The 12,585-nt window shown below is 43.0% G+C and overlaps 1 protein-coding gene across 6 annotated transcripts in view; it reads left to right on the top strand.

Annotated features, from left to right (window-relative positions):
* The first annotated feature begins 4,151 nt into the window (after nucleotides 1-4,151).
* The window catches only part of Cwf19l1 (CWF19 like cell cycle control factor 1), a 31,068-nt gene continuing 22,634 nt past the window's right edge, over nucleotides 4,152-12,585 (top strand). Inside the window, exons 1-5 of one of the 6 annotated variants that reach the window (XM_016006640.3) lie at nucleotides 4,152-4,271; nucleotides 7,115-7,199; nucleotides 8,034-8,112; nucleotides 9,062-9,163; nucleotides 11,165-11,379. In XM_016006640.3, the coding sequence (XP_015862126.2) occupies nucleotides 4,249-4,271; nucleotides 7,115-7,199; nucleotides 8,034-8,112; nucleotides 9,062-9,163; nucleotides 11,165-11,379 (504 nt within the window). In that variant the 5' untranslated portion in view covers nucleotides 4,152-4,248. Of the gene's footprint in view, nucleotides 4,272-4,770; nucleotides 4,912-7,114; nucleotides 7,200-8,033; nucleotides 8,113-9,061; nucleotides 9,164-11,164; nucleotides 11,380-12,585 lie in introns of those variants that run through there. The other 5 variants (XM_076563146.1, XM_016006642.3, XM_016006641.3 and 2 more) reach the window with 5 other exon arrangements.

The following is a 12,585-nucleotide window of genomic DNA, read 5'->3' as shown; positions in this document are numbered from 1 at the left end:
TTCACAGCAATAGAAACCTTAACTAAGACAGTGCCTGTAATTAGGGAGTGGCACTGTTTGAAAGGATTAGAAGGGCTATGAGGTGTGGCCTTGGAGGAAGTGTGTCACTAGAGGTGGGCTGTGAGGTTTCAAAAGCCATAGCTCTGCCTGTGGATCAGGATGTAGCTCTCAGTTACCTCTCCAGCACCATGCCTGCCATGCCTGCTGCCATGCTTTCCACCGTGATGGTAAGGGACCAAACCTTTGAAACTGTAAGCAAGCCCCAACTAAATGCTTTCTTTTATAAGAGTTGCCTTGGTCGTGGTGTCTCTACACAGTAATAGAACACTGACTAAGACACTAAGAGTTATTATTTCTCTCTCCACCTCCTGACTGCTGTAGACCATCATTTATCCTTAATTCTATAATGGGCCCATTTTTTTTTTTAAGAAAAGATGTATGTGTGCCCATGTTCTGTTTGCATGTATTTATGTATATCACATGTGTACCTGATGCCTATGGGGATCAGAGGAGGGTATTGAATCCCCCAGAACTGGAGTTACCAATGGTTATGAACCACCATGTGAGTGTTGGGAATGGAATCCAGGTTCTCTGCAAAAGCAAAAGTGCTCTTAACTGTGGAGCCATTTCTCCAGCTCCCATATATATATGAATTATATATTATATAAGATTATAATATATAAGATATATACATTATAATATATATAAGATTATAAGCCCTCCTATGTACAATTGACAAAGAGGCTGAGAAGGAAATCAGAGATACATCACCCTTTACAATAGCCACAAATGACATAAAATACCTTGGGGCAACACTAACCAAGCAAGTGAAGGACCTATATGACAAGAACTTTAAGTCCCTGAAAAAAGAAATTGAAGAAGATGTCAGAAAATGGAAAGATCTCCCATGCTCATGGATAGGCAGGACTAACATAGTAAAAATGGCAATTTTACCAAAAGCAATCTACAGATTCAATGCAATCCCCATCAAAATACCAACACAATTCTTCACAGACCTGGAAAGAATAATATTCAACTTCATATGGAAAAACAAAAAACTCAGGATAGCCAAAAGAATCCTGTACAATAACACAACCTCTGGAGGCATCACCATCCCTGACTTCAAGCTCTACTATAGAGCTACAGTAATAAAAACAGCTTGGTATTGGCATAAAAACCGACATGTGGACCAATGGAATCGAATTGAAGACCCTGATATTAATCCACACACCTATGAACATATAACTTTGACAAAGAAGCCAAAAGTGTACAATGGAAAAAAGAAAGCATCTTTAACAAATGGTGCTGGTATAACTGGATATCAACATGTAGAAGGCTGCAAATAGATCCATATCTATCACCGTGCACAAAACTTAAGTCCAAGTGGATCAAGGACCTCAACATAAATCCAGCTACTCTGAACCTGCTAGAAGAAAAAGTAGGAAGTAGTCTTGAACACATTGGCATAGGAGATCACTTCCTAAATATAACACCAGTAGCACAGACACTGAGAGAAACAATCAATCAATGGGACCTCTTGAAACTGAGAAGCTTTTGTAGAGCAAAGGATACGGTCAACAAGGCAAAGCGACAGCCTACAGAATGGGAAAAGGTCTTCACCAACCCCACATCTGACAGAGGACTGATATCCAGAATATATAAGGAACTCAAGAAATTAGACATCAAAACGACCAACAGTCCAATTAAGAAATGGGCTATAGCCGGGCGGTGGTGGCGCACGCCTTTAATCCCAGCACTCGGGAGGCAGAGCCAGGCGGATCTCTGTGAGTTCGAGGCCAGCCTGGGCTACCAAGTGAGCTCCAGGAAAGGCGCAAAGCTACGCAGAGAAACCCTGGCTCGAAAAACCAAAAAAAAAAAAAAAAAAAAGAAATGGGCTATAGAACTAAACAGAGAATTCTCAACATAGGAAACTCAAATGGCTGAAAGACATTTAAGGAATTGCTCAACATCCCTAATCATCAGGGAAATGCAATCAAAACAACTCTGAGATACCACCTTAAGCCTGTCAGAATGGCTAAGATCAAAAACACTGAAGACACCTTATGCTGGAGAGGATGTGGAACTAGGGGAACTCTCCTCCACTGCTGGTGGGAATGCAAGCTAGTACAACCACTTTGGAAATCAATATAGCGCTTTCTTAGAAAATTGGGAATCAATCTCCCCCAAGATCCAGCTATACCACTCTTGGGCATATATCCAAGGAATGCTCAATCATACCACAAGAGCACTTGCTCAGCTATGTTCATACCAGCATTGTTTGTAATAGCCAGAACCTGGAAACAACCTAGATGTCCTTCAACTTAAGAATGGATAAATAAAATGTGGTACATATACACAATGGAATACTACTCAGCAGAGAAAAACAATGACATCATGAGGTTTGCAGGCAAATCGATGGATCTAGAAAAAATCATCATGAGTGAGGTAACCCAGAATCAGAAAGACAAACATGGTATGTACTCACTCGTAGGAGGATAATAGATATGGAACAAGGATGACTGGACTGCTACTCACATCACCAGGGAGGCTACCTGGAAAACAGGACCCCAAGAAAGACATGGGGATCGCCCAATGACAGAGAAATGGATGAGATCTACATGAACAGCCTGGACATGAGTGGGGGTAATGAAGGGTGAGGGTCGAGGGAAAGAGAGCAGAGAGGGAGAACAAGGAATAGGAGACCATGGTAAATGAAGACCATATGAGAATAGGAAGAAGCAAAGTGCTAGAGAGGCCCACAGAAATCCACAAAGACACCCCCACAATAGACGGCTGGCAATGGTCAAGAGAAAGCTTGCCGGGCGGTGGTGGTGCACACCTTTAATCCCAGCACTCGGGAGGCAGAGCCAGGCGGATCTCTGTGAGTTTGAGGCCAGCCTGGACTACCAAGTGAGTTCCAGGAAAGGTGCAAAGCTACATAGAGAAACCCTGTCTCGGGGGGGGGGGGGGGGAGCTCGAACTGACCTACTCTGGTGATAGGATGGCCAAACACCCTAATTGTCATGTTAGAAACCCCATCCAATGACTGAGGGAACTGGATGCAGAGATCCACGGCCAGGCCCCAGGTGGAGTTCCGGGAGTCCAATTGGAGAGAAAGAGGAGGGTTTATATGAGCGAGAATTGTTGAGACCAAGGTTGGATAAAGCACGGGGACAAATAGACAAACGAATGGAAACACATGAACTAAGAACCAATGGCTGAGGGGCCCCCAACTGAATCAGGTCCTCTGAATGGGTGAGACAGTTAATTGGCTTGATCTGTTTGGGAGACATCCAGGCAGTGGGACCAGGTCCTGTGCTCATTGCATGAGTTGGCTGTTTGAAACCTGGGGCTTATGCAGGGACACTTGGCTCAGCCTGGGAGGAGGGGACTGGACCTGCCTGGACTGAGTCTACCAGGTCGATCTCAGTCCTGGGGGAGGATTTGCCCTGGAGGAGGTGGGAATGGGGGGTGGGCTGGGGGTAAGGGGAGGGGGGCGGGAGGGGGGAGAAGAAGGCAATCCGTGGCTGATATGTAGAACTGAATTGTATTGTAAAATTTAAAAAAAGTAAAAGAAAATAAATAAATAAAAAGAAAAAATAAGATTTTATATATATATAATCTATTTCTTATTATTCCTACACTTAGAATGTGTTAAGCCATCTTCAGCTACTTTTTATTCCTATGGGTGAGTTTTCATTTTTCAAATAGATTTGAATCTACAAAAAAGTTGCAACACATCACCCGTTCACTAACTCTAAATGTTTCTAAAACAAAAAAAAAATAAAAACAAACAAAGCAAAAACCTAATTTTTCTTTTCTCCACCCCTTTCCCTTTTTCCAGGGTTGGTTTTCCTTTCATTTATTATTTATTTATTTACTTATTTATTTATTTATCTATTTATATTTCATTCATTCATCCATTCATTCATTCATTTATTTTGGTTTTTTGAAACAGGGTTTCTCTGTGTACCTTTGGAGCCTGTCCTTGAGCTCACGCTTTAGCCCAGGCTGGCCTTGAGCTCATGAGTGCTGGGATTAAAGGCGTGCGCCACCACTGCCCGGCTGGTTTTCCTTTTAACGCAAAGCCGCGTAGACTTTTTGTTCCTCCGCACTCCCTGTAGATAGGTGATTTCTCATTGGCTGCTCTGCGTGACGTATTATTTCCGCGCCCTGGCGTTCTACCCTTCGGCGCGTGTTCGCGTTTCCAGCTTTGAGTGGCTGTCCCAGCGCCGGCTGTCATCACCCATGGCTCAGCAGCCGCTGCGTCTGTGAGTTACCTTGCATCGGAAGACTCAGGAACCTAGTGGGGAAAGGAAAGGAGGAGGGACGCGGGCGGCGATGCGGGGGTCGTTCTCCAGACCGGAAGGGGCTGGCGGAGGGGAGGTCGCGGGGCTGCTGGGAGCTGGAGTCGAGGCTTCCTGCTGTCCTGTCGTTTTTCCACCCTAGCGTCTTCAGAGTCTCTCCGGGGGAGATAAAAACTTGCGGAGCCAGACTTCCAGGGTTTTTTTTAGGCCTACCCTACCGCGACACACCATCTCCCCTTCATTTCTCCCCTCGTGGCTTTTATTGATTAGCCGAATACTTGCAGACGTCAGGTGCAATGATGGGTATTGGCAGACAGGATACTTATTGCCCCTGCCTCGGCGTGCTTTTGTGGCGTGGTCGGTTAGCGAAGACAAGACTTCATTTAGAAGGATTACTGAGTAGCGGCAGTGTGGCGTGCATGGGTGCCAAGCGTTGCCCAAACGAGTTCCCGCCTTGATAGCTGATAATCTTGACCAGAAGAACAAGTGTCAACGAATGCGGAAAATGTAGAAAAAAAGGTTGACGGTTCTGGAGGATATGTGATGATATTTGGCTTAATGGAAGGAATTAAGGCTTTCCTGAGAAAATGAAGATTTGACTCTGGTAAATATTGTCGTTAACCCAGAGAAGTCATTGACGTGTTTAAAAACTCCTTAGCGTGATCCAGTTTTTGTTGTGGAAAGTGATCCTGCTTGAAAGGTGGGAAACAAATCAGAGCCAAAGTAGAAGGAAGCTAGGATTAGTTAGCGTGAGAGCAGAGGGAAAGTTCAGCATTGATGGTTTACTAGGCAGGTGTAATCGGCAGGGCTTGGTGATGTTTTAGTTGTGAGGAACTCCCACTGTAAGGTCACAGATTTCCGTCTAAAATCATTGGGATCAGGAAACACGGTAAAAGCACCCACACCAGATAATGAATATTGAATGTGCCTCCTGGGAATTGATAATCAGCGGGCCAGGGCTGAGAAGATTTCTAGAGGTGCTTAGAGAATAAATCAGATTGCTTAGTAGTTATGACAGAGTTTGTTCTGAAATGGTACATGGGTTTCTGAGATTTTGAGCAAGAGTAGCTTTCTCAGCTCACCGGGAAAGCTCCAGAGATTGATTAGGCCTTGATGGGTGGGAAAAGCTTTGAGGATGAGTACAGTGGAGCTGTTAGGAGAGAGGACTTTCCTAGAGAATAGCAGAGACAGAGAGTGACCTCTGGGCAGATTGGGAAGAGTTCAGTTAGGAAGACTAACTGAAAGCACTGGAAAGACAGGCCAGGACCTGAGGAGAACTGTTTCTACAGGAAATGAGTGCCTTGTGATGATTTTGAGGAAGGAACATTAAACTGTTGGCTGTATGTTGAATTAATCGAAAGAAGAGAAGGCATGAGAGGATCTGTAAAGTCTGCCTTGTATTCCAGACCAGATAACTAGGTTTGTCTGAGTCTGCCTCAGCAGAACTCAGTTGCTCAGCCTTGTTGTCCTCCATTCCTACCTCTCCTTTCCCATTCTACTTCTCTCCTTAGTTTGTGTTCAAACTCTTTAAGTTTCTCACCTGATTTTCTCTTCCTGTTTCCATTGGCCATTGCCCTTGTTTACACTTTTGGTGGTAGTTAACTGTTCCTCCAGACCATCATTCACTGTTATTAAAAGTATTGATGAAGTATGTATAATCATACCATCATCATATCATTATGCTGCTTGAAAATGTCCAGTGGTAGGACCAATAAGGGAACACCAGAGAGACATACTGACAGAACAATAGAAACTGTAGTACTTAGAGTTAAACCATGTTAAGAAAATAAGTAAGGGCCGGGCGCACGCCTTTAATCCCAGCACTCGGGAGGCAGAGCCAGGCGGATCTCTGTGAGTTTGAGGCCAGCCTGGGCTACCAAGTGAGTTCCAGGAAAGGCGCAAAGCTACACAGAGAAACCCTGTCTCGGAAAAAAAAAAAAAAGAAAGAAAGAAAATAGTAAGGGCTGGTGAGATGGCCCAGTGGGTAGAGGCACTTCCTGCCAAGCCTGGTGACACACCTGGTGGACGGAGAGGACTAACTCTGGTTGTCCTCTGACCTCCACATGAGTACTGTGGCTTACATACGCCCTCCCCAGTATAATACCTTCCCTCAAATAAAAACAAACAAAGGACTATATAAGTCAGAATTCTAAAGGTCATAAATTAGAGGTCAGGACAAGTTACTTCACAGCCTGGTGTGGTCTACCTTATCACCCTCAGCTCTTTATGTTTTCTCCTTCCAGCTCCGCAACACGATGCTCACCTCCCCTCATAGCTTCTTCCATATAAATTAGGATTGCCGCTTCCCTTATTGTAAACTCTCTGTTTAAATGAGCCTGCCTCCTCTTTTAATTCTAACATGTCCTTGGGGTAGTATTTGGCACATTGAACTTTGCATAGTGTAGTTGTTCGGTTTGTGTTTTCCAATGGATGCCTGGAGCTGTGCAGTAGGCACAGGCCATGGAAGTGAGAACAGAATGGTTATGAAAAATGTTTGGAGAAAAGATTAAATAAGGGACTTGTTGACTTAGTGACCATGTTGGTGATAAACCTAGCCACAAATCTTGGGAATGAAGAGCTGGCTCAATTCTGAAGACAGGAAGAGCTAAATTTTAGATATGGTGCGCTGAAGGTGTAGGTGAGATCTCCAGGAAAATCTACCTGGTGGCTAGTAATATTTGAATGCACCCCAAGTAGAAGATACCTGCAGACTGCACAGCCTGTGTCCTGTCGCTAATCAAGAAGACAGGCCCAGCAGATCCATCGGTGTCTCCTGAATTGCTATCATGCTTCTCTCTTGTTCACAGCTTGGCTTGTGGCGATGTTGAAGGGAAGTTTGATGTTTTATTCAATAGAGTTCGAACAGTTCAGAAGAAGAGTGGGAACTTTGACGTAAGATGACCATTTTTACTCACATTTTACTACCGTAATCAAACATTAAAGTGTGGGATTCTTTGTTAATTTTGTGATTGACTCTCCATTTTGTTGTTAGGTTGAATTTTCCTCTTGAATATGAACTTAGTAGCTATGGACTGATGGGGAGAAAGGAGAGCTATTTACTGTCCACTTTACACTGTTTGAATTGCAATCTCGTTACTTTCTTACTGTACCAAAAACCAAACCAAACCAAACACCTGGGTTTGGTAAACACAGATCTACTTCATGAGTGTGTGCTATGGATTAAATCAGGTAACACGTGCAAATGCTTCACAAAAGAAAAAACTAGGAATGAATGTTGTATATGGTTGCCAAGTGGATTATGAGTCCATAGAATACAGAAGAGTATTGTAGGTGTGGGAGAATTTGTTCATTGTGTTAAAGGTTAGTAAATACAGTGGGGAGTGATTTAAGTTTCGTATTTCACAGAGGGATTCTTTAAATGTCTGTTTCAACACTGCTGTGTATTCTCAGGAAGGAAAGGATAGAGTGACCCTGGGAATCTTTGGAAAACACTTAAATTCTGCCTTCTTCTCAAAGTTCATATCCCCCACTCTCTCCTCATCCCCCCAACTTAGATTTGATTGTCAGTGCACCAAAGTTTAGTAATTTATGGAATTATCAGTTAATTAACTGTTCTTAAGGATGTTTTAAAATTCTACAAATGAAATGAAGAGTAAATGCTTGGTTTGAGACTACTAAATAGAGTAATTAACTAAATATTACAGTCAAAAATGTACTCTTTAATTGTTTTGTTTTAATCTCATATTTTTAAAAAACTCATTTTAGCTGCTGTTGTGTGTAGGAAATTTCTTTGGCTCTACCCAAGATGCCGAGTGGGAGGAATATAAGACTGGCCACAAGAAAGGTACAGGAATTATTTTTATTTAATGTGTGATTTCTAACAAAATGTCAGGGGCTGTAGTTGTTGGGTTGCTTTTCACATATTAGTTGCTGAAAATTTATTTCTCTCGTGCATTGGTGAGCAGAGCTGCTTTCAGAGAATTCCTCTTGTGCCCTTGACGGCGCATGCCTGTGGTGCACACTTGAAAGGCCAAGGTCGAAGTATCATGAATCCATGACTATAGCTTGGGCCGCATGGCTAGACTGTCTGAAACAGAACAAAGTAAAGAAGAGTGGTGTGTCCCTCTTGAGCCCTGCATCGAGCTGAAAAGAATGCATATGTATAATCCATCTTTTTCCCCACATTTTGAATTTCCAGTTTCTTTCTACCAAAAGAATGCTCATTTAGACTGGCAAGAATTGAATAAGTGCAACTGAGCATGCCCTTTCATTTATTTTCAGTTTTAGCGCTTTTTTTTTTTTTAGCAAGTGCTTTTTTAAAAAAATACTTTATTTTCTTTATTTCCAGAGAGCTGATTTCCTAGCTCACTATTTTTTAAAAAAAGATTTATTTATTTTTATGTGCATTGATGTTTTGCCTGCATGTATAACTGGAGTTATAGACAGTTGTGATCTGCCATGTGGGTGCTGGGAATTGAACTAGGGTCCTCTGGAAGAGCAGATAGTACTCTTAACTGCTGAGCCATCTCTCCATCCCTGTCAAGTGCTTTTATTGTAGGCTGTTTTCTTCATTGTATATACACTGACCATCTACTTTAAGATGGTAATTCATTGGCCTAGAGCTGTCATTCAGTAGTTAAGCCACAGGGTTGGATTAGGACGTCTTAGTGGTGGGGCTCTACATTTAGGAAGGAACTCAGGCTCTTTACTCTGGCTATGACTATGTGACCCATGAGGGACATTTCAGAGCAGATCCAGTAACCATATGGTGCCACGTCTGTTTCCCCCATTAGCTCCTATTCAGACATATGTTCTTGGTGCCAACAACCAGGAGACAGTGCAGTATTTCCAGGATGCTGATGGGTGTGAATTAGCTGAAAACATCACTTACCTGGGTGAGTTAATATTTGTTGTTGTAATGAATTTAGTAAAAGATTTCCAGGGATTGGTCCCTTAGGAGGAGCTTTGATTGGATCCTTCTGCCATTGAAGCTTGGGAAAATAGGAGTTTGTTTTGTTTTTCCCTCTGGGGCAGATTTTTTCTCAAAGTCTGCACCTGTACCTCTCTGGACAGTGATGTTTCTTCTCTGCTGTTTCTCTGTTGCCCTCAATCTCCTGTGTTACTGTAGCTGTGTACACAGTTTTTCAGCCATCTAGAGTGACCTTGCCCACATTACATGGAGAACTTAAGGTGCACATTACGTTCAAATAAAAGAAAGTCCGTCCTTATTGTAGGTCTTGCTGCATGCACATGCCTTACTTGCTAATCTGGCTAGCTAGCTTTACTCTAGCTCAGATTTTCAGTGTTCATCCCTGAGATTTTTCTTTCCTTTTGTCCTCGTTCCTCGTTCAGGGCCACTCTGATTCTAGGTTGAAGCTGTTCACAGCCCCCGCACTTCTTCAGTGTCAGAATAAAAGCAGTGGTCAAGTTCTCCTGTTGCTCCCTCCCCCTCTGCTGTGAGCTTGCTGTCTCGGGCCTTCAAGTCGTCGTTTTCTACAACGCTTCTTCACATTGTTCTTGTGTCTCTAGAAAGCTGCTGTATTTCCTTGGTTAGAAATGCCCTTCTTTACCCTTCCCACAGTACTCTGTCATTGCCTTTAGTCCTCCGCCAATGTGGTCCTCGTAGAAACAATTTCCGCTTTCTCCAATCACATGAAACTCCTTTAGGCAGAGTGAGGGAAACATTTTTTATATGATTTAAAATGTATTGTTATGTTATTATTTGTGTTACTGGAGATAAAACCCAGGGTCTCGCACATTTGCTAAGTGTGTGCTCTGCCACTGAACTGTCTCTATAGTCCCCGTGCTTATTATTTTTACATATTTTCATCAGTGTGTGTGTGTGTGTGTGCGCGCGCGCGCGCGCGCACATACATTTGCCACAGTGCACGTGTGGAGCTCAGAGGACAACTTTGTGGAGTTGGTTCTCTTTTCTCACCTTTATGTAGGCTCTAAGGCTTGAACTCACTCAGGATTTTAGACTTGCAAAGCAAACGCCTTTTCTTGAGTCATCCCTACCAGGCCTGCTTTTTAAACAGGAGTTATTGTTATTTTCTGAGTGTGGGTGTATTGCCTACATATATGTATGTGTGTGTACCACATGTGTGCCTTGTACCGTTGGGGATCTGGAACTAGAGTTACAGACTTTTGAGAGCCACCCTCTGGGTGTTAGGAACCACACCCAAATCCTCTGATAATGGCTGAGCCATCTCTCTGGCCCCTCTGCTTATTGATTTTTAGCTACAGCTGTGAGACAGACATTGAAATGCGTTTGTTATAGATGTGAACATGGGTCTGACTTGTCACAATCTGTGTTTTTCCATTGTATTAGGAACGATACTCTATTTGTCAACCGTTTTGTCAGGTGCAGTCCACTGAGCCACGTCTTTTCCACAGTGATCTTGTTGGTGGACCTGTGATAGCCTGACGCATCGCAGTTGTATATAACTTGATAGTTCTTTCTAGAGCAGATCCATTAGTATACAATTTGGGGAGTTGGTACTATAAAGATGAAAAATAAAGCTAAGAAAAGGATCAAGCTGTTAGAGAAATAGAGTGAGGGGAAGCAAGGAGATGATGGTACCTTGGTGAGAGGCTGTCATCAGGGTGGGGGAAACAGGTGCTCGAGGACAGGTCAGTGTGCAAACACCAGCTTTGCAGGATCTGAGGGAAGGGTGGGAGGCCACTGGCAGTTTCAGTCAGTGACCAGCAGCCACCACAGAAAAGCTATTCCCACTTAGGGAACAGGAATGTTGTCAGAACCAGGCAGTCTGGATCTCTGGCAGCCAGGTGGGGCTGTGGGAGTTACACCCCTTCAAGTGTGTAGAAAGACAGAGAGCCAGGAGATTTCCTTCTGCAGTTTTGACTAAAACTTGTTCACTTTTCTTTGAACCCAGGTCGAAAAGGTGTCTTCACTGGAAGCTCGGGGCTGCAGATTGCGTATCTCAGTGGGACAGAGTCCTTAGATGAACCAGTCCCAAGTTACAGTTTTAGTCCCAAGGACGTGTCTTCTCTGAGAACAATGCTGTGTTCAGCATCCCAGTTTAAGGGTGTTGATATCTTGCTCACGTCCCCATGGCCCAAGTATGTGGGGAGCTTTGGGAATTCTTCTGTGAGTAGTGTTTGTTCAGTTGAAAATTTTAAAGCAAATTGCATTGGTTTAAGTTGGGATTTTAACATTCTTTTTCTTTTTCTTTTGACTATTTTAACTCTTAGTACCTTTTATTAGAAATGTTTTATGGGGCCTGGTGAGATGGCTCAGTGTCTAAAAGCACTGGCCGCTCTTCCAGAGGTCCTGAGCTCAATTCCCAGTAACCACATAGTGGCTCACAACCATCTGTAATGAGATCTGGTGCCCTCTTCTGGCCTGCAGGCAGAACACTGTATACATAATAATAAATAAATTTTAAAAAATGTTCTATGAAAACTTTCAAGATTCTAAAAGCTACATCTGCTGACAAGCAGAAGTTGATCTCATGAAAGTGTAATTTATAGATGAGATTCCTGAATCTTAATTGTAAGTGAATGGTTCCTGAAATTATGTTCTCTGTAAGTATCTCCATTAACCTTTCTCTTTATATATTTTGCAAGTTTATTAATTCTCAGTGGAAAGATTTACAGCTATTGGCATCTCTCCAGTTGCATTTATTTTCCCCTTTCCATTCCAGAATATTGTTTCTGGACAGGGTTTCTCTGTGTAACAGCTCTGGCTGTCCTGGAACTCGCTCTATAGACCAGGCTGGCCTCAAACTCACAGAGATCTACCTGCCTCTGCCTCCTGAGTGCTGGGATTAAAAGTGTGTGCCACTATGCCTGGCCCATAAAAGATTTTTATGGGAAAGAAAACAATATAGTTAGGTAATCTTTGTGATGCTACAGCTAAATTCAAGGTCAGTCACCTGCCTTTTAGGAAAAACTTGAAGCAGGAAAGCATAAGACAAAAGCTAGGAATGTTCTGTGAGCAAGTCTACCCTGACAAAATATTTTATTTGCAAGCTTCTGTTTGTTTTATTTTGTTTGAGATAGAGTCTTTATGTAGCCGTCGCTGTCCTGGAACTTGCCATGTAGACCAGGCTGGCCTCAGATTCACAGAGATCTGTCTGCCTCTGCCTCCCGAGTTATGAGGTCAAAGGTGTTTATAAGCTTTATAACAAAGGTGTGGTTGTGCCACTTCCCTGACTAAAATAAAAGGAAGGCTTATATGCTTATGAGGCCCCTGAATGTTTGCTGGGTCCTGGGAGCTCTGAATGTAGCAGTTCAGTTTATTTTCTACATTGACCATGACTTACTGCTCTATCAGATACATAGGTGCACTTTA

Source organism: Peromyscus maniculatus, chromosome 1 (assembly GCF_049852395.1).
Source record: "Peromyscus maniculatus bairdii isolate BWxNUB_F1_BW_parent chromosome 1, HU_Pman_BW_mat_3.1, whole genome shotgun sequence".
NCBI classification, from domain to species: domain Eukaryota; kingdom Metazoa; phylum Chordata; class Mammalia; order Rodentia; family Cricetidae; genus Peromyscus; species Peromyscus maniculatus.
The sequence above is the reverse complement of the archived record's forward strand: the minus strand, read 5'-3'. Positions and strand labels throughout refer to the sequence as shown.